This window comes from Aspergillus japonicus (assembly GCF_003184785.1).
Source record: "Aspergillus japonicus CBS 114.51 unplaced genomic scaffold BO86scaffold_21, whole genome shotgun sequence".
Taxonomy (NCBI): Eukaryota; Fungi; Ascomycota; class Eurotiomycetes; order Eurotiales; family Aspergillaceae; genus Aspergillus; species Aspergillus japonicus.
In genome coordinates this window covers 205,563-223,913 of record NW_020291658.1, presented here as the reverse complement: position 1 = coordinate 223,913, position 18,351 = coordinate 205,563, and the positions used below count along the sequence as shown (strand labels likewise).

The 18,351-nt window shown below is 52.2% G+C and overlaps 6 protein-coding genes across 6 annotated transcripts; 1 reads left to right on the top strand and 5 right to left on the bottom strand.

Moving 5' to 3' along the window:
• Positions 1-25: 25 nt before the first annotated feature.
• BO86DRAFT_418659 (HesA/MoeB/ThiF family protein) lies at positions 26-1,645 on the top strand (the record flags this gene model as incomplete). Its single annotated transcript, XM_025675086.1, has 3 exons — positions 26-245; positions 352-565; positions 646-1,645. The coding sequence occupies 3 exons, from the start codon at positions 26-28 to the stop codon at positions 1,643-1,645; spliced, it is 1,434 nt and encodes a 477-aa protein (XP_025528132.1).
• A 282-nt stretch (positions 1,646-1,927) lies between these two features.
• On the bottom strand, positions 1,928-3,080 carry BO86DRAFT_399194 (NAD(P)-binding protein; the record flags this gene model as incomplete). The annotated part of the gene is made up of 3 exons (XM_025673613.1): positions 1,928-2,301; positions 2,411-2,953; positions 3,026-3,080. 3 exons carry the CDS (start codon positions 3,078-3,080, stop codon positions 1,928-1,930), a joined length of 972 nt encoding a protein of 323 aa, XP_025528131.1.
• Positions 3,081-5,585: 2,505 nt separating this feature from the next.
• On the bottom strand, positions 5,586-7,448 carry BO86DRAFT_311943 (MFS multidrug transporter; the record flags this gene model as incomplete). The annotated part of the gene is made up of 4 exons (XM_025667933.1): positions 5,586-5,720; positions 5,811-6,335; positions 6,398-7,147; positions 7,197-7,448. The coding sequence occupies 4 exons, from the start codon at positions 7,446-7,448 to the stop codon at positions 5,586-5,588; spliced, it is 1,662 nt and encodes a 553-aa protein (XP_025528130.1).
• A 312-nt stretch (positions 7,449-7,760) lies between these two features.
• BO86DRAFT_338094 (dehydrogenase with different specificitie) lies at positions 7,761-9,075 on the bottom strand. Its single transcript, XM_025668974.1, has 3 exons — positions 8,614-9,075; positions 8,226-8,566; positions 7,761-8,155 (listed from the first exon to the last, which is right to left on the bottom strand). The coding sequence occupies exons 1-3, from the start codon at positions 9,035-9,037 to the stop codon at positions 8,009-8,011; spliced, it is 912 nt and encodes a 303-aa protein (XP_025528129.1). The 5' UTR covers positions 9,038-9,075; the 3' UTR covers positions 7,761-8,008.
• Positions 9,076-9,272: 197 nt separating this feature from the next.
• BO86DRAFT_409553 (uncharacterized protein) lies at positions 9,273-12,985 on the bottom strand (the record flags this gene model as incomplete). Its single annotated transcript, XM_025674424.1, has 6 exons — positions 12,532-12,985; positions 12,442-12,474; positions 11,041-12,382; positions 9,854-10,986; positions 9,444-9,800; positions 9,273-9,396 (listed from the first exon to the last, which is right to left on the bottom strand). Exons 1-6 carry the CDS (start codon positions 12,687-12,689, stop codon positions 9,273-9,275), a joined length of 3,147 nt encoding a protein of 1,048 aa, XP_025528128.1. The 5' UTR covers positions 12,690-12,985.
• A 1,622-nt stretch (positions 12,986-14,607) lies between these two features.
• On the bottom strand, positions 14,608-15,965 carry BO86DRAFT_378933 (polysaccharide lyase family 1 protein; the record flags this gene model as incomplete). Its single annotated transcript, XM_025670653.1, has 4 exons — positions 14,608-14,946; positions 15,033-15,363; positions 15,421-15,546; positions 15,619-15,965. The coding sequence occupies 4 exons, from the start codon at positions 15,963-15,965 to the stop codon at positions 14,608-14,610; spliced, it is 1,143 nt and encodes a 380-aa protein (XP_025528127.1).
• Between the last annotated feature and the right edge of the window lie 2,386 nt (positions 15,966-18,351).

The window sequence follows — 18,351 nt, the reverse complement described above, 5'->3', positions numbered from 1 at the left end:
ATAGCCCCTCTTGCCATTTTACTCGATGGAGGACCTTGAACAGACCTGCGCATCGCTGCGCGCACAAATAGCTGCCACGGAGGCGCAGCTTGCCGGTCTGAAACGCGAGCTTCAGATCGCAGAGCAAGCGGCACTCAGCTCACAGAGTCAGCATACTGACACGAAGGAAAGCCGATGGCCACTTCTCGCTGAGGAGTACCGGCGTTATGGGAGGCAGATGATTGTGCCACAGCTGGGACTACAGGGTGTGTGTACTCTCTTTTCATTTCCTCTCTTTCCAAATTCACTCTACGATGTTCGATATGGAAGGTTTGAGGTGCATGTGGCTGACTTTGAGGCGTTGTGCGACAGGTCAATTGAGACTCCGATCGGCGAAAGTCCTGATTGTTGGCGCAGGTGGACTGGGATGCCCGGCGGCGATGTATCTTGCTGGAGCGGGCGTGGGTACACTAGGATTGGTGGATGGGGATACGGTTGAGTCGTCAAACCTGCACCGCCAGGTTCTGCATCGCAGCCGAAACGTGGGGAAGTTGAAGGTGGACAGTGCGATTGAGTATCTCCAGGAGTGAGCTTCGCCCCGTGTATTCGCTCTATCACTTGGTAACATAACGGTTGACTGACCCATGATGCTTTGCTTCTTGCTAGATTGAACCTTCATTCCACGTACATCGCCCATCGAGAGCATCTGGCACCCGACGCTGCAGCGGATATCTTCAAAGACTACGATATCGTATTAGATTGTACGGATAACCCCGCGACTCGGTACCTGATCTCCGATACGGCCGTGCTGCTGGGTAAGCCGTTGGTCTCCGCATCCGCCCTTAGGACGGAAGGACAACTGATGGTACTGAACAACCCGCCTCGACCGGCGGGCGACAAAACCGGCGGACCGTGCTATCGCTGCGTGTTTCCCCGACCCCCGCCAGCGAACACCGTCACCAGCTGCGCGGATGGAGGCATACTGGGCCCCGTGGTTGGGACGATGGGCGTCCTGCAGGCTCTGGAAGCGATCAAGGTGATTACGGCCGACGACACCCAGCCCCCCAGCCCTCCGTCGCTGCATATCTTCTCCGCGTACTCTACGCCTCTGTTCCGATCGATCAAGCTGCGCTCCCGCCGTGCCAACTGCGCGGTTTGCTCTGCAGAGGCGACTGTAACCCTGGATACGGTGCGTTCCGGCTCCACGGATTATGTCTTCTTCTGCGGCAGTGCCGATCCGGAGATGCTCCTCGCGCCGGAGGAACGTGTTTCGCCGCTGGAGTATCGGGAGCTGCACCCTCAGTCGTCGGCTGCGGACGAGGGCAAGCAACCGACGATGATTGACGTGCGCGAGAAGGTGCAGTTCGACATCTGTAATCTCGAGAACAGTATCAATATCCCGATCTCCACGATCCTGGCATCTTCTACTAGCAAGGGCGACGACGCTGCGGCCCAACTCCCATCGTGGGTGCCGGCGGAGCTTGCTGCTGCGGACTCGACGGACCCGATCTACGTGGTGTGTCGCATGGGCAACGATTCCCAGATTGTCGTGAAGAAATTGAAGGAACTAGGACTGGATCGTGAAGGACGACGGAAGGTGGTCGATATTCGCGGAGGCTTCCGCTCGTGGAGGGAACAGCTGGACCCTGGGTGGCCTGAGTATTAGACCGCATCTCGATGGATGGACCTTCCTTCTTTGACTCCCGGGATTGACTTACACCAGAAGATGTAATGATTGTTCTAGCCTTCGCAAGAAGAAGATCCAAGGACGTCAGATTGAACGAGTTAGTCTACCAATCGAGGCACTGCAACTGCAAACAACCCCACCAGCGAAAGCACCAACAAGACAAGATTAGTCCATACATCGTCTGACCTAGAGACCAATATACCACACATAAGCACACGGAGTCTGTCTCATAATCACAACCTCCACCTCCAAAGACCCCAGCTAATCCCTCTGCAAAAACCCAATCGAATCCAACTGCTCCGTCTCCCCGACCCCCAGACTCGTCTCCCTCACCTCCTCCAAATCCTTCTTGATACTTTCCAGCTCCTGCGAAATCATCCCAAAGGCATCCGCGCCGAGGGGCACCCGGATCGGGATCCGTCGCCCGCGACTGACAATCGAGACCATCGCCCGCGCAATCGCCTCGGGCTCCGCCCACGCCCGCCGATTCTCCTCCTGGCCCATATACGCCAACAGCGCATTGGCCGGATAGTTGGGGTGGTCGTACGCCGGGTGACGCCCGTGGGCCATGGTCTTGAGGCTGGTCGTGGCGTAATTGGTTTTGACGCCGCCAGGCTCGATGTTGCTGAGGTGGACTTTTTTTGGGGGGGCGGCAGTTAGCTCGCGTTGCGCGACGAGAACACCATCATAGAAAATGAGGGCTTCTGAACTGAGGTGTATACGAACAAGGGGGAGAGAACTCACTATTCCACTCGACCGGCAACTCCCTCGCCACCGCCTCGGTGAACCCTTCCACGGCGAACTTGCTGGCGTGGTAGAACGCACTCCCCGGGAACCCGATGAACCCGCCCATCGAGCTGACGTTCAGGATCACGCCGCCCGGCGCCCCGCCATTTTGGGGGTTCTCCTCGCGCATGATCCGCAGCGCGCGCTTGGTGAGGTCCACCACGCCCCAGAAGTTGGTGTCCAGGAGCGCGCGCGCCTCGGCGTCGGCGGCGGCTTCGGTGTCGCCCACCAGCGTGTAGCCGGCGTTGTTGACCAGGACGTCGATGCGGTGGAAGTGGGCGAGGGTCTCGTGAAGGGCGGCGTCGATGGAGGCTTGCGAGGTCACGTCTAGCGCCAGGGCGAGAAGGTTGGGGTTGTTGCTGCTGCTGCTGCTGCTGCTGCTGCTGCCGGGGAGGGATAAGCTGGCGGGATTGCGGGCGGTTGCGACCACACGGTGGGTGGGGTGGTGGGTGGTGATGTGGTGGACGAGGGCTTGGCCGATGCCGGAGGAGCAGCCGGTGACTTTTTGGGCTGGTTAGTTTTTGTGGTTTTGTTTTTGGTTTCGCTTGGGAAGGGGCGTGGATGGGCACTGACTGAACCAGACGGCGTCGGAGGGCATGTGGTATGGTTTGGTGTTGGGTCCGTCCATTGTGAGTGTGGATGTGCGATGTGTTTTGATTTTCCTTGCTAAATGTCTTGTTGCTTTGTTGTTTTGTTCTGAGATGATACTGGAATTGAGGACAAGCATTCGGGGAAAGTGCTATTTATCTGCCGTAAGTGGATGATGATGCTATTGATGCTCTCTCTTGTGTATGGCTCTCGTCAGCCATGGGCTCGTAAGTCCGTCGCGGCGCTTAAGCCCGCTAGGACCCGTCAGCAAACCCTAAGAAGCCCAGGTGGCTGACGAGCATATGAAGGCGCCATACCCATTCATACGGACAAATCTCGACTTGGATGACAATTGCTGGAATCGAGCTGCGTATGATTTGCGTCCTTCTGTTCTTAAACATTTTGAAGTTCTCGCACGTCGTTGTTGCAATCAGCGAGACTTCGAGAATCTGTGGGAGGGAAAGTTTCCGTCAAGGACAGGGAACTTGAGTTGAGACGATCGTCGGAGGTTTGCATTGTTCCTGAAGATGAAGATGATTATAGATTCTGAACATGCGGGCTCTGTCACCGCAGTCAACTGTGAGTCCTTGTAGCTTAGGGTGATGTAGCTTTCAGGGTGGAATAATCTCTGCAGGACAGAAGGCAATCTTTCTAGGGTTAGTGAAGGGCACCAAGAACAGTCACTTACCAACGGCGTGAATAGCTTTCCACTTTCCAGTAAGTCCGCATCGGAGTGACTGTGTCTTGATCGCTCGACTAGCCAATTCACTCCAATTTACTTGGATCTCGGTGTGAATACCCATCGTAGCAGTCTATGCCTGTATGCGTGACAAGCATATTCTCCAAGGCCGCGCTATAATAGTCTTTACGATGAATACACCGTATCCAAGACATCAAGCATCAATCATCTGAGATCCCTCCGCTCGAATTCGAGATCTCATTCATTAAATACATTCTAACCTCCAAGAGCCACTATACCATTGGCCCAGGATGAGTCATCTTCCAATCAATTACCATATCCCAGCCCTCGAGGCATAGGTATCATCTGAATACATACACTACACCATGAGAGATCCAGATCCGCCGGTCAGACCAAGAAGTTCCTATCTTCTATGTGCCAACCCAAAGCGCATGAAGCAACCACATGCATGCTCCTGAGCAGGGAATCCTCAACAAGGCTTGAAGATCTTTCGTCTTTATCTGCAGGACTTAGAAACGAAAGTATGAAGCCCATTCCCCTTTCCCCTTTCGCATTCTGTGACTCGTCCCTTTGCCTTGTAGATTTCTCCTCCCAGTTCCCATTAATCCATCTTGACCTACCGCCCGAGCCCTAAAACCTTCCCAAAACCTCCTATCCACTAACAGAGCAAAACCAGTCCACAGGCCACAATCTAATCCTTCCCTGCGTCTCTCCTCCTGCCCCTGAAGAGGACCGCACAAGAGAAAGATAACAAACGCTGTATTAAGCACTTTGCAAAGCCTTTTCAACAAGGTGAATGCCACCACGAACAGTACTACCGCCACCACCACCACCACCACCACGCCCGCTGCCCAATAAGTTAAGCTTTATCTTCAAGTACTAACCCTCAGTGAAGAGGGCGTCAGCCCAGCCCAGCACAAAAGAATGGAATGGAAAGAAATAGGAAAACCAGCCACCCTGTTATCTAAACATAAGCTGGCGCCAGCGGGGTCAAGGGACGTCGTTTGAAGGTGCTGAAAGCGACCAGACCTATTACGGAGCGGTGGGTTGTTCATTTCTTTGCTTCCACTACCACCATCACCATCACCACCGCTGCAACGATCACCACTACCAGCGTGAGCAGCTGCAGCACCAGCACCACCAGCACGTACTCTATACCCAGAATCCACTCTCTTCCCTGGTGCAACGCTCGTGTCGACGAGATATCGGGAGTACAGGAGCAATACCACCCTTGTCGAGGGTATTAGGAGGGATTCGGCGTGCCCATGCGGCGGTGTGGCTTCGCGTTGGTCATTGGGGGTTATAACGGGCGAGGGGATGATGTGATAAGGAGGTGGGAATGGTGCTCATCAGGAGGAGCATGAGAAGTAGAAGACAAAGGGGGGGAGACTGGGTAGTCCTACTGTGGGTGATTTCTCTTTGGTACGAAAGCATATCTAGACAGCGTGTTGGACTTGTTTCTTGTCTTGCCCTGCTTTTGTTTCGTCTTCAAAGCTTAGGTGGTACGCTTCCTACGTTGGAGCTGTTGGACTTCTTGGATATCTTACTCGGTTTGTTCCTGCTTCGCATCTGGGATGCACGACTGCTTCGTCTTTGTGATTGTCATGGTGTTCACCATATGCAAAAGTCAGGACTCGCAGCGAGATGAACAAGTACAACATGTCATAAGTAGTAGCATTCGCAAGGAGCAGCATGAGATACTGGCACTAAACCCCCAGAGATCTTTGTATTCCAAGAACTCAACCATCCAACACAATGACTAGATACACCGTGTAACCTCGAACCTACCCTTCTATCCCAGTTGTCTTCCTTCTTCGGGCTACCTCTTGGAACCACTCTCAGAGTCTACCTCGCAAAGCAACTACACAACCCGCCCAGCGCCACCACCCCCAGCAGAACCCTCCACAGAGCCTGCAGCCCATCCATGTACATCCCGCGCAGCACCTCCATCTCGCCTTCATTCCCGTTCTTGCCCCCATTCTCACCCATCATCATCAGCAGCATCATCATCATCGACGAGCCGTCGTCATCTCCGTCAGTTCCATTCCCTCCCAGCCCCAGGATATCCACTCCCTTTTGGTCTCCCATCTCCCGCACCACCTGACCCAGAACAATGGTCCCGCTCACCGTCACCGCGATGCACATGCCCCACGTCCGCAGGATGGAATACAGCAGCATGCCTCCCTTGGAGACTTCCGTGCGAGGCTCCCCGGCGTCGTTGGTGCTGCTGCTGTCTGACTTCCAGCGTCCAGAAGGGCTGTGCGATCGTGGTCGGTGCTGGAGGCAGCGATGGTATCCAGACATCAAAAGAGCGTGGCTGATCCCTGTGGCGAGGAAGATGAAGACCCAGGCCTGGGGCGGAGTGTGCATGTCGAGGGTGATGAACGCGCACGAGGCCAGAAGACCGATGGCCCAGCCGGCGCGGATGATCCAGCGGAGGGTGCGGGGACGGTGCAACAAAGACCATTTGGAGACTAGGAGGAGGGCGGGGACGGATGGAGCGGTGACGGTGAGGAGGCTGAGGCCCGATAGGGTCGGGGTGAGGCGTTGGATCAGGATCAGGTACATCGGGAGGTTGAGCAGGTGGGAGAGGAGCTGGAATTTTACGTTCATTAGCGTCACTGGGTGGATGGTAATGGGGACTTGGGGACACGCACCGAGAACCCATGAAGGAAGCTGCTGAGGTACATCATCGCTCGAGGCAGGCACTGCATGTCTGCTGCGATGAAGATCGACCGCGTCGCCCAGATGCTCTCGTAGAGCACAACCAGCAGAATCACGCCGGCTCCGATGCAAAGAGGCACGAGGACCCGCCAGCTCGACCAGGGGTAGAACGTGCCGCCCCAGCTTAGGCCGATGAGCAGGCACCCCATGCCCACGAGGCTGAGAACGACGCTCAGCCAGCACATGCTGCGGAGTTTGCGCATGGAGATGCTGCGGCGGCCACGCAGGTCCACGGCGAATGGAATTATGAGGAGCCCTAGCGCGCAGAACGCAAAGCTGGCGTAGAAAGCCCATATCCTGGAGGTATAGTCACTGAACAGTCCTCCGAGAACCAGGCCAAGCATGCTTCCGATGACCCGAGCCCGAAACAGATACCCGGAGTAGTGGGCCAGGTACATGTCGGGGATAATGTCGGCCATGACCAAGATCGAATACGCCATCACTGCTCCTCCTCCGATCCCTTGCACAAACCGGCCGGCGATGAGGCTGGCGAGGTTCATTGAGCCGCTGCAGACGCCCGTCCCGGCCGTCGCGAGCACCACCGCGGAAAGGACAATAGGACCTGCGCCAATAAGGTCAGTGAGCATGGCAAAGACCGCCTGGCCCGTGGCGCTGGCGATGAGATACGAGGCCTCAATCCAGAGGATCCCGCCCAGTGCTCGCTCGAGGGTACTTGATAGGCTCTAGGGGAACGGTTTAGTCAACGTAACGCATGCTGTCGTCCATACATACTGGTATTAGGGGTATAACGACAGTCACGTTCAAAGCGTCCATTGTGACCAGCAAACAGGCTGATATGATCATCAGCCATTCCTTGACGTCCGGCTTCCATTTTGCCCGCTCGATATTGGCTTCGAGATTATTGTCATGGTGGCTTGCCGGGGCGTCGGTGTTCTCAGCTAGGTTTTGGACGCATCTACCGCTGAACAGCTGCACGTCGCAGCCATTTTTATCATGGCTAGAGTCAACATATTCCAAGCCCATTGTCGGTCGGTGCTCAGAGTCTCTTGAACCTCCGTGATTCAACTAGAGCTCATAAGACAGCCGAGTGCGACACGGAAAAAGACGTCGAGCACATAGGAAGGCAGAGCATCCCATCATCGTGGATAGAGGGGAAGTTCCGTTGCATCATCATCTCACAGAAGACTAATGCAACTCAGTCAATCATCCAGAATTCTATTGCCTTGATGGGTCTGACTATATCAGTCAATACATACTAGCATACTCCAGTATGCAAGGGGGCAGTACAGAGCCGCGAGGAGCTGATACGTAACCCGTGCTATTGGTGTTTACCCCCTAGTTTCGCTCCTGCATTAGAAGCGGTCATCGTGCAGTTCTAGCCATAACTTCGACGCAAAAGAAATGATACTGGGGTGATTCGCTCGAAAAGAGCATTCCGATCACCCAGGTAGTCAAGAAGTCCCGCATCTGGATAGCTTGGCTTTCCCTTGTAGTATTGGTATGCAGGCACAGGTCACATTGATAATCACCTCGGAACCAAGAAGCCAAGAAATAGTCGGCAGGACATTCACATGGAAGGTTGTCTAATGGTACTTGGGGAGCACATAACCCCCTATGTCTTGAAAAAATTGCATCGCGCTGGTCATAAATTTCGCAACATCCTCCCCAAGCCATGGCGCGAGCATTCTTGTTCTGGTGGATTCCATCTCACGAAGATACTTCCCGGCAACCTGTCACAATGAAATCTTAGTCCCGGGAAAAGCCTCCATAAAGAACGTAAGAGAATAGAAGCGCACTCACCAGAACACAGGACCCCTTTCGGTTCGGATCCATTGCAACCTGCCCAATAACTTCCGCCACCCGCTGGGGTGTGTTGGCTTCCAGACCTGCTTCGTGCCATTTATCTGAGAACCCTGCTGTGATCCGTGTCGGTGTGAAAAATGGAGCAACGGCGTTGATGCGGATGCCGTACTGCTGCGCAGTCGTCTGGGAGGCACGAAGCAACCCCACGATTCCATGTTTCGAAGCGACATATGCCGCTACCCCAGTGCCTCCGAAATACCCAGAGGTGGATGCTAGAAGCACAATAGATCCAGATGGTTGATGTTTGTTCCTCATGTGGTGCATCGCTAGTCTGAGAGCTGTCGATCGTTAGTAGAGAATGACGTGACGCGCGAAGGAGTCTTACTGTTCAGGGTTCCTTTTAGATTGATATCAATCACTCGAAAACCTTCAGTCGACTCTCTGAGATCGCCATTTTCGTCAATATCGTCGAGGTTCAGTACTGGATGAGACTCCATCACTCCAGCGTTGGCGATGACTATGTTTACCTCTCCGAAAACGCGAACTGCCTCGTGAAAGAGCGTCTTCATCTGCTTCCAGTCGAGGATGTCGGCTGCAAGGAATATTGCCTTCTCAGGTCGAGAGAATGTCTGGATAAGTGCTCCGGCCGTCCCCTCCAGGGACGCAAGATCGGATAGGATGACATTGGCGCCATGATGATTGAAGAGTGTCGCGGTAACGGCTCCTATCCCGTTGGCTGCTCCAGTTACAATGACAGTCTGACCAGCTGCCTGAGATAGCAAGGCTGGCTCAATCTCAAATTCCTGCATACCGGTCCTTGATGGTAGTGAGTTGCGGCTCAGATGAGGTTGAAGAAGGAGGGGTGGATCGTAACTGCGGGGTTGTCAGGAAATGAGCTGCCATCGCCCATTAAGCCGCTCCCTGCTGACCATCAATAGCCTTCCTCATACCATAAAAGATCTCGCACGAACCACAAAACTTATGTACGGATTGAGATTGACTTTAGTGGAAGAAAGACTTGATTATATACACAAAAGACTGGAATCAATCAAGTTTGTCCAGATCCGTCATCGAGACTCTCGACACCTCAGCCGAAGATTTGGCGCTATGTGCAGTGCTAATGGCATGAAAAGAGAAGTCCAACTCCCCTACCAATGCTTTCACGTCTCTGCTTAGGTTAGCATGATACGACATTGGGTCAAACGGTCAACTCACTTCATTAGTCTCTCCACGTCACCAACAATGCATCTGGTGGAGATCTGCAACACTGAAAAGGTAGCAAAGCCAGGCTCCGCGATATGTCTCAGATTCAGAATATCCTTATCCAGTGCCTCAAGCCTCTTAGAGAAGCTGTACGGACGAGGGGTCTTGAGATACGGCGGCAGAGGCTGTTGATTTGTGATGCTAGCCGAGAGGAGACATAGAACGGAAGTCACCTCGTGCGTCGTCACTCGGGCGCTGGCTACCAGTCTTCTGAAGTCATGAAGCCAAGCTGAGTCCGATTCATCGTCATGCCCAAGTTGCAAGAGGGTGTCCGACGCGTATCCCAAAAGACTCAGATAGCTGACGATGCTGTATACATGGTCAGAAGGATTGACATCCACATCAAAATCAGGCTGACGTACCTGTCAATGCATGTTATTATCGAATCATAGCGCTTCTTCGGAAATCTTCCGCCGATGGGGACTTCCCATTTCAAGAAGCCGGAGTAGGTTCGCAAGCTGTTCAGCATGAGCATCTGCTTCGAAAACACCTTGTTGCGGGCCTTGAGCAGTCGCCGCCCTGAGGAGGTTTTGATCGCCAGATCGCCCTCGTCACCTCGCATGCGCGCGGAGACGGTCTCGTGAATAACTGAATAGTAGTTTGCTAAAAGGTACAAAGATGCCCCCAGACTCTGGCGGAGAGCAGAATGTTCCGAGATCGGATAAGGAAAGAACGTCCAGAAGAAAGCAACGGCGATACCCCCAGCCACTGTTGCAAGTCTATATGGTGCTAGCAGATAGATGGGATAGTACTGCTGTCCATTGGAGCTGGCCACTGCCTCTCCGATCTTGCGAACCTCCAACTCGTACCCCACTATCATGGAGGTAGAAATGATGGTGATGATGCCAATGATGCGGAAGCGGAATTGTTTGATTGGTACATAGAAGACGCAGGTCAGGAAGATGAACAGGAAGACGATAATTCCCGGAGTCTTCTTGCCGGGGATATACCAAGCCAGTAAGCTAAGCACCATAGCTATGACTGTGCCTAGAATACGGAGAACAAAGCCAAAGATGCTCTGACCCGAGGTAGGCGACATACTCAGGTTGACCATGATCATGGCCCATACAAACCTCTGCTTGACGAAAAAGCTTTGAGTGTCATGGAGAAACGCGACCACAGCCACGGTCATTGTGGCGCAGGCAACGCGGAAGCCATAAGCGGATTCAGGTGAGCGGAGGGCCGAGGGGATCCGTCGAAGCTTGTCCCCGAATCTTTGCAGTGCATTCTCCGGGGGTAGGTGTTCAGGGTCTTTTCGATGCTTGTATGCTTCGCCTAACTGAAGAATATTGTTCTGCGAGCTAATGTCGCCACCAAGATTATCATCCTCGTGAGTATCTTCCGCTTTGAAGGCGCTTACAACCCATTTCAATAGGCGTTTAGATCCTGGTATGATGAGCCGTTTTCTTGACAGTTTTCCGCTCGCACGCTTCTCGTCGGCAAAGTGGATGAAATCCTGGATGACATGGCCAGTGGAACTGAGAAGTTGTTCCATCTATACAAGTCAGCAGATTGCTTTAGACACCGCATAGCACAAAGTCCAACGTACGTAAAGAATCAAATACAGCTGCCTTCTGCTCCGATCTCGTCCAACGCCCGAACTATCAGAAGGTATATCATCGAAATCGAGGTGAACGGAAGAAGGGTGCTCAAAAAAATCGGGCGGAAGAGTAATTCCTTTCTCTTCGCCCCAGGCCCGCAAAGCGATACGCTTCGCTGCTTTGAAATCCTTTAGCTTCTTTGCATAGAGGCCAGCAAAGGCTTTTTCGCCGGGTTTCGGGCTTGCGTTTGCCTCCACATCTTCGGATTCTTTCGATGCAGTTGATGAGTTGGGCGGTTTGCTGAACTCAAGAACGTACGACACATGCTGAAGGCCTTCATCAATTGTATCGATCATAGAGCGGAAGGGATCATGCACAGCCCGCATGATATCGTTCCATTCCTGCACAACGCGACAGCGTATATCCTCTGGGGTCCCAGGATCAATCGGTTGATTCCACTTGTTGTAATCGGACAGACGTTGGAAAATGTCCACCACAAAGCTTAGACCTACAACCGGTATCATAGCTTGACGCAGCTGTCTGAAAATTGCTTGAAGATCATCAGGACCGAGTTTGCCGATGGCGAATTCACGCTTTGCGAATGTCAAGTCTCCGTGAATCTTGGCATGGAGATCTGTGAGTTTCTGGCAAGCTGATCGGATAGCCGCTGCCTCTGGGCTGTAAACCTTGCCGCTCTCGGTCATCTTCTCCACTCGAGAGTCGTAGGTCTCGGCCCGCCCAAACATATCCTCACGCTCTAACGATTCAAAATACGCTGTGTGGGCTCTGAGAGCGCCACGTAAGCCGTCGATATAACCTCCCATTTGTTTGAGAATGATGCCTCGAGTACTCTTGGGCAAGATAAACAGGGATACACCTGTACAAATAGCTAGCCCTGTCAGACAAGCTTCGAGCAACTTTTTCACCAATGTGATCGCAGCGGTCATAGTTCCTAGACGGGGCGCATAGGTGAACGTGACATTGGCAACGATAGAATAGATAATCACGGGAAATTGGAACTGCTGAAATTTGGCTCTGAATGTATGGACCACGTAGATCTGGAAGAAGAGCCAGACTCCACTGACTGCTGATGCGGAGGCATTGTACGAGACAGAGGTAGTTGAGGTAGCACTCGATGTCGCTGAAGATGGCTCTGAGTGCTCTCGGGCCTTGATAGAGCAGTACATCATGAGTAATGCGAAAGCGGAGGCCACACAGACTGCGAGGATGTCAAGCACCATCATCTGAATGAATTTCGCCCGCGGCATGATGGAGAAACCCAGGACAGAGATGATAGCTACCAAATAGCCAACGGTGTTGAATTGACCAGACACAACATCCGACTGGTACCTATAGCTTGTCAGTTCTGATGTTTATACTAATCAAAGGATGTCGGTAGGCAAGCATACATAGCTACACATATCGTGGGTGGGAGTGCTCCCCTGTTGCAATTAGCTTTAGTGCACATATCTGATAGTGGAAAAATCGGTGGGACATACTTCATCATGAGCAGCAAAGTGGGGATGTCCATATTTAGTTTACCCCAGATAATCTGGGGTAAGCTGAAAATCTTCGTCCATTTTCGCTTCTTGGGGCTCTCATTTGTGGCCTGCATCGATGGCGAGGCAGCTGCTTCAGCAGCGTCCGGCGCTACCATGTCTTAGGCCAATCAGTGGTGTCGGTCGCAATGTCTCTCTGTCTCTGTCTCTGCTCAGGATGCATTTCCCGGGGTGTTTTGATGATCACGCCCTCTGCTTTCCCCGACACACGTGATCTATTAACCGATGCCGAATCCGGAGACGGGAAAAGAAAGCTCTGAATTGTGGGGGACGGTGATCGAAGGAATAGATCGGACAACTTTAGCCTGTCAAGCTATTTAGACAGTACAGGAGATGGATGCAGGGGAGATTAGTAGCACAGAGAGAAGGTTGAAGAAGGTGGAATCAACTTTGTTGAGGCGGGATACGAGAAGGATGACTCGGTGAAGATAGAATCGATAGGGAAGAGGATTATTTGGTGGCGATCGGCGCTCCGCTACTTAGCCGGGCAGGCACGATACTTTCTCCCAAACGCGGTTACGGTTTGTCAATGCCGCCTGTCTGTCCACAGAGTGTGTATTGATTTTTTTTTTTTGCTGTCTACCAGTATATCTGCAATGACTGCGAGAAAGTAACAATTTGTGCCAAACAGGCTGGCTGCAACGTGCAAGAACCCGCCATCCCGTCGGACTATTTCCGACCCACTTGCAGCTTAACCGCATATGATATCATAGATACACCCACTACCTACAGAGGATAAATGATATTGACACCGGCGGCCTTTCCCATGGCACCGCTGCTAGTTCTACTTATGGAAGGCGGTAGCACCAAGAAGATAACCCGTGTTTCTTCCACCCTTTTTGTTGACTTATTTGATTCAGCTTTGAACATCTTTCACACCCATATTCCTGATACATCATTTTTCTCTCTCTAGTTATGTATCGGAGATGACCATGAGCCCTAATAGTTCAGTTTCAATCAATCTACACCTTCAGGAACAAAACAGGCTATTGAAGTTCGTGCTCGAGCCGGGCAACAAGGCGGCCTCGGATGTCTGCTGACGGAAATATGAGCAAGTTACGGAGTACACATAGTTTATCCGGCACTGATCCGAAACCATCGGATCTCAAGCCGCGGTGACCCGAAGTTTCCGCACTCGTCATGCTTCCCCTCGCCGATACGTGCCTGGAGATCTTATGCTTCGCAACAAAACGTCATGTCAATTGCGTGTTGCTTGCGCCTAGGGAATAGATGTCATTCCGCATCATTGTGCTTTTATGTTGATTCCGTGATAGTCGAGCGGTTTTACTTTGCCTTGCTAATGTCACTCGCTTGTGAGTGAAAGGCGTGTGTACGATTCCCCGGAGGGGAATCTCTTTTTGTTTCATCTTTTTGTTCTTGTTGTCCTCCTGTCCGCAAGTTGATTGCGAATACATCACAAAGATACAACCGCAAGAAGTAATAAGAAGTCTGCAGATTCTCAATGTATTACGAAGACTGTCAAGTACGGAGTACTCTACAGCTTAGGTCTGAGATGTGTCCGAGACGTGGATGAGTGATATTTTCAGCTACGTGAGGCTATCTGAGCGAGGAACTACGATGTATCAACATGGGCTGTGGCGGGCGGTGAGCAGCTTAACTATCGAGGGCTTAGAGCCGCCGACAAGAAGCGTAGCCCTAGCAGGCAAGGCCCTTTCTAGACGGACCTCTGCAGTGTCAAGGTTCTTCTTCTAGTCTCACTAAGTCGATCAACGTTTTTACTTCCTAGTAGGACCTTCGTCAGTTCTGAGCTACGTTTACTGGCAAATACCTATAGCAAGGCCTAATGTAACATCCTTCACGAAGTGGATTAGATCGTCGAATCAAATCCCAACATAGAGCCGGAATTCGAGTCTCCTATATATGAAGAGAATTAATTACATGAAAGGTAAACGTTTCTTTCCTCGAAGCAGCGTCATCAGCTACTACCATTCCAACCCCCCTAAGCATGAACCCAACGTCACCGTAGCAAGAAGAGAAACCCAGTTAGCTTCTCCTTTACAGCTTGCCCTGACCAGCGTTGGCGGTAACGCTGGAGGCGACGGTGGTGTAAGCGGAAGCACTGGCAATGTTCTTGCCGGCGAAGTTGGTGAGGAAGGCAGTGTCGGTCTCGTCGAGAGTGCCAGAGCTGCCGAAACCGTTGATGACACAGGCACGGCCAAGGGAGGCAGTGCAGGAAGATCCGGAGGAGGTGGAGGGGACAGAGAACATCTGGCCATCGACGGGGGTCTCGACAATGGTGTCAACGTTCTGGAAGACGTTACCCTCAGCAAGGATGTAGGCACCGGACATGACCTCGAAGGCGTGGCCGGTGTTGTCGTACCAGTAGTTGTTGACCTGCCATTGGTTAACCGCAAGATCTACAAATAACCGAGAATATGCCGGTGATGGCCCAAAGGGGGGGGGAAAAGAATGTGACTTACGGCGTGGACGAGGGTGTTTCCTCCAACCTTGGGGGAACGACCGCTGGTGTGGTAGATGTAGTTGCCCTTCAGGGTGACCATGTCGCTGGATCCATCGAGATAAATTCCCCAGTATGTGTAACCATCACAAGTAGCAGAGTAATCAGTGAGACCGTCAATGTAGTTGTTGGTGATAGAGACGCGGTTGTCGGCATCAGTTCCAAGGACGATGTGCTGGCGGCCAATGCGAGCGGTGGTCACGTGATCAATCCAGACCATATCGACATCATCGAGAGTGATAGCATCACCACCCCAGACGTACTTTTCGTTGATGTCGGTGATGGCGATGTTCCTGAAATGTATTATTAGAGCAATTCACCTATCTCGGATTGTATGAATGGAAACATACTGGATGATAACGTTCTCAGTACCGCTGACAAGACGGAGACCCTTGCCCTTGATGATACCAGTGCTACCGACACCAACAATGGACTTGTTGGAGCCAACGGTGATACCGAGGACACCAGCGTTGTCGCTAGAGAGGGACAAGAGTCAGAACGATGCTCTATCAAGGCGGCCAAATGGCGGGAAGAGCAGGATCACTTACTAGCTCACGGAGACGGAGGGAGCATCAGGCTCGTAGTTAGTGCACCAGTCGTTCTGGTTAATAGCGACCTGGCATGCACTTGCAGTGCCCCACGGAGCACATCCAGTGGCGGTGGTAGTGCCCTCAGTGCCGGTGAAGTCGAAGGTCTTCTCGAGGATGATGACACGGGCCTCGCTGTCACCAAGGTAGGAGACCAGCTCGTCGGTGGTGGAGGGATAGACGGGAGTAGCGGAACCTCCTCCAGTAACGCCCTTGGCGAAACCCTCCGCAGAGCCGGAGACACCGACAGCAGCGGCGGAGCCGACAAGTCCAGCGACAGCAGCGCTGAAAAGAGCAGTGTACTTCATGGTGGATGGAAGGACAGAGAACAGAGATAGAAAACCAGCTATCTGAATAGAAAAAAGGAAAGACTGAGAAAGAAGGACTGAGGTGAAAGAGGGAGAGAAAGAGGGAAAGAGTGGGATGAGAGAGAAAAGAAACCTGATGGAGGAGGGGTATTCCAGCGGACTTATATAGCTGGATTTCCGGGAATCATGAGGAGAAAGCCACCATCTCCAATCTGATGGAGCAGAGTCGCGATATCGAATGAAATTGAACGGGTGATCGGGATGAAACGCCCACGGCCATTTTTGATTAGAAGCTAAGGGCTCTTGCACAAATGCGTCAATTCTTCTTGATCAGTCCCAGACTTGGCGTCGGAGGAGTGACCGAGGCCTTGCCATGGAATCACAGAGTTCTGGAAGAGTTGAACGGACCAGGCCATGGGCTGGTTCAAAATGGGAAATGATAAGCAGCAGCAGCCACATGGTTTGCCCATCACCACAGAGAGAACCTCCTGGTTCATAGCCCATGAACACGGCGATCCACCGTCAAGGGGCGGCCGGTAGCAGATGGGAACTGGCGCGATGGGAACGTTAGACTGTGGAGCATCCCGGGTGATTTACGATGTTTCATGATTATCACGCCGCTGCTATTTAGTCCCTGTAGTCTAAAGTAAAAATCACGCCGTGGCAAAGGGCGGAGGTCGGATGCTACCTGTACACGTAGACAGGGTAATTGTTCCGTCTTGGCCGGGGGATCCATGATATTGATGGCCATATGACTGCAGGACTGCAGAAAGATGAGGATATTGAGAAGAATGGAAGCTCGACTTGCGCACCTCCGGCGGGTGGGTTAGGGCTGTCGGATTCGGATGTAACGCGGAGCCGGACCGGAAGCCTCCTGTGTCTCACAGCCTCACCCATCAAGGAGTCTCAGATCTTGTTCTGACTCCTTGTTAACCAGTTGCAAGGTTGTTCCCCATGTCAATCGCAGAGTATGGCTGTTGACTGCGGAAAAAGAATCTTTAGATCGTATCTGCATAGTGTTAGACTCAGGAACGCTGAACCGCCGGTCCACAGCCAACAGGCAAGTGGGCCTTTTTTTCGACCCACCACATCGCGGGACCAGAATTCCAAAACAAAACAGAACCCAAAAGAAACGTAAGATTTATTGCACCAGCAAGCCAGCACCCCGTCTTTCCTCCTAGAAGGGTAGCTCCGAGCGCTTCCAGAACACGAGTTGTGTCTCCATCAATCGGATATTATGGCTATCTTGGTAAAGGAAGGCAAGTTGACCCCATCAACGTCTCTGACTCGTGCCACTAAGGGCAAGAGTCCCCACTTGAGATAACTTCCCAAGTCTTCCAAGAAGATCCGGTGCTTGATGAGAAATGGAGGTGACGTCCACCTGTGTCTTACATTCAAATCTAGCTGCAGGACGCCAGCGGAGATAAACTAATGGAGGTGAACTCTTAATCTGAGACCAAAAGCCTTAGCTGTTTAAGCTTCTTGTAATGTGGTGACTGGTTGATGAGATATGCACGGCGTGGTGAGGTCGGATTGTACGTGCGAGAAGCCTACCAATGAAAGACATTTTGTTTCTGTCGTCCAGCAACGGTCGGTCGAATTACCATCTCGGGAGTAGAGGCTCATATACCAGAAAACAGTCGGTGGATTAAGGGCTGTAGGACCATCGGGCTTCGGCCTTAAGCATGGTCAATGCTACTCAGTATCTTGACGAGCGATGAAGAGGGGTGGAATATTCAGTTGTTTTCATTTCCCGCTGGCGCCCTTGACCAGATGCAGCAACTTTTCCGCAATCCCTATGCAGCGGTTGATTCCTGAACTGTGCAAGTTAGCATCTGGGCCCGCAACAGAGGGGCGTAGCTGCGATATTGGCTGACCATTTTGTTCGTCAGTCACAACTATAAAATGGCAGTTATAGGAGACCGGCTTCTTGGTGCAATTTATTTGGTCCCTTCCCGCTCTATGGCAGAGGAGCAGGCTGCTCAAATTGCCTCCGATTTTGGCAATGATATGCAGCTGCAGTGTCTTCCAGGTGAGGAACAGCTACTTGTGCTTCCATATCGCTCAAGTATTGGCAAAAGTCGAGATGGTATGCTCCATACCAAGTCCAGCTAATGTGATGGTGACCACACCCATTTCCACCGACTGATCAGGTTGAATGCGACGAGAAATGAAAAAGGGGAAGACTCAAGAAATGCGAATACGACGTATAAGGTGAGGTTGTTAATCGGATCTCGCGGCATGAGATGGGATCCCAAATTCGACCAAGAGCGTTATATAAATTGTCCTACGCAAGTGAGCTCGATAGGTATAGGAGACAGACAGATCAGACTGCGACTTGCAATGAATGCATGAGATTGAGGAACTGGGTAAATCCCATCTTGCC

Bases quoted from the DNA above. Each gene is read 5' to 3' on its own strand.
- BO86DRAFT_338094 (XM_025668974.1), bottom strand. From the start codon at position 9,037: ATGCAGGAATTTGAGATTGAGCCAGCCTTGCTATCTCAGGCAGCTGGT. The intron at 8,567-8,613 runs GTAAGACTCCTT...AACGATCGACAG, and splicing joins TCTAAAAGGAACCCTGAACA to CTCTCAGACTAGCGATGCAC. The intron at 8,156-8,225 runs GTGAGTGCGCTT...TCATTGTGACAG, and splicing joins GAAAGGGGTCCTGTGTTCTG to GTTGCCGGGAAGTATCTTCG.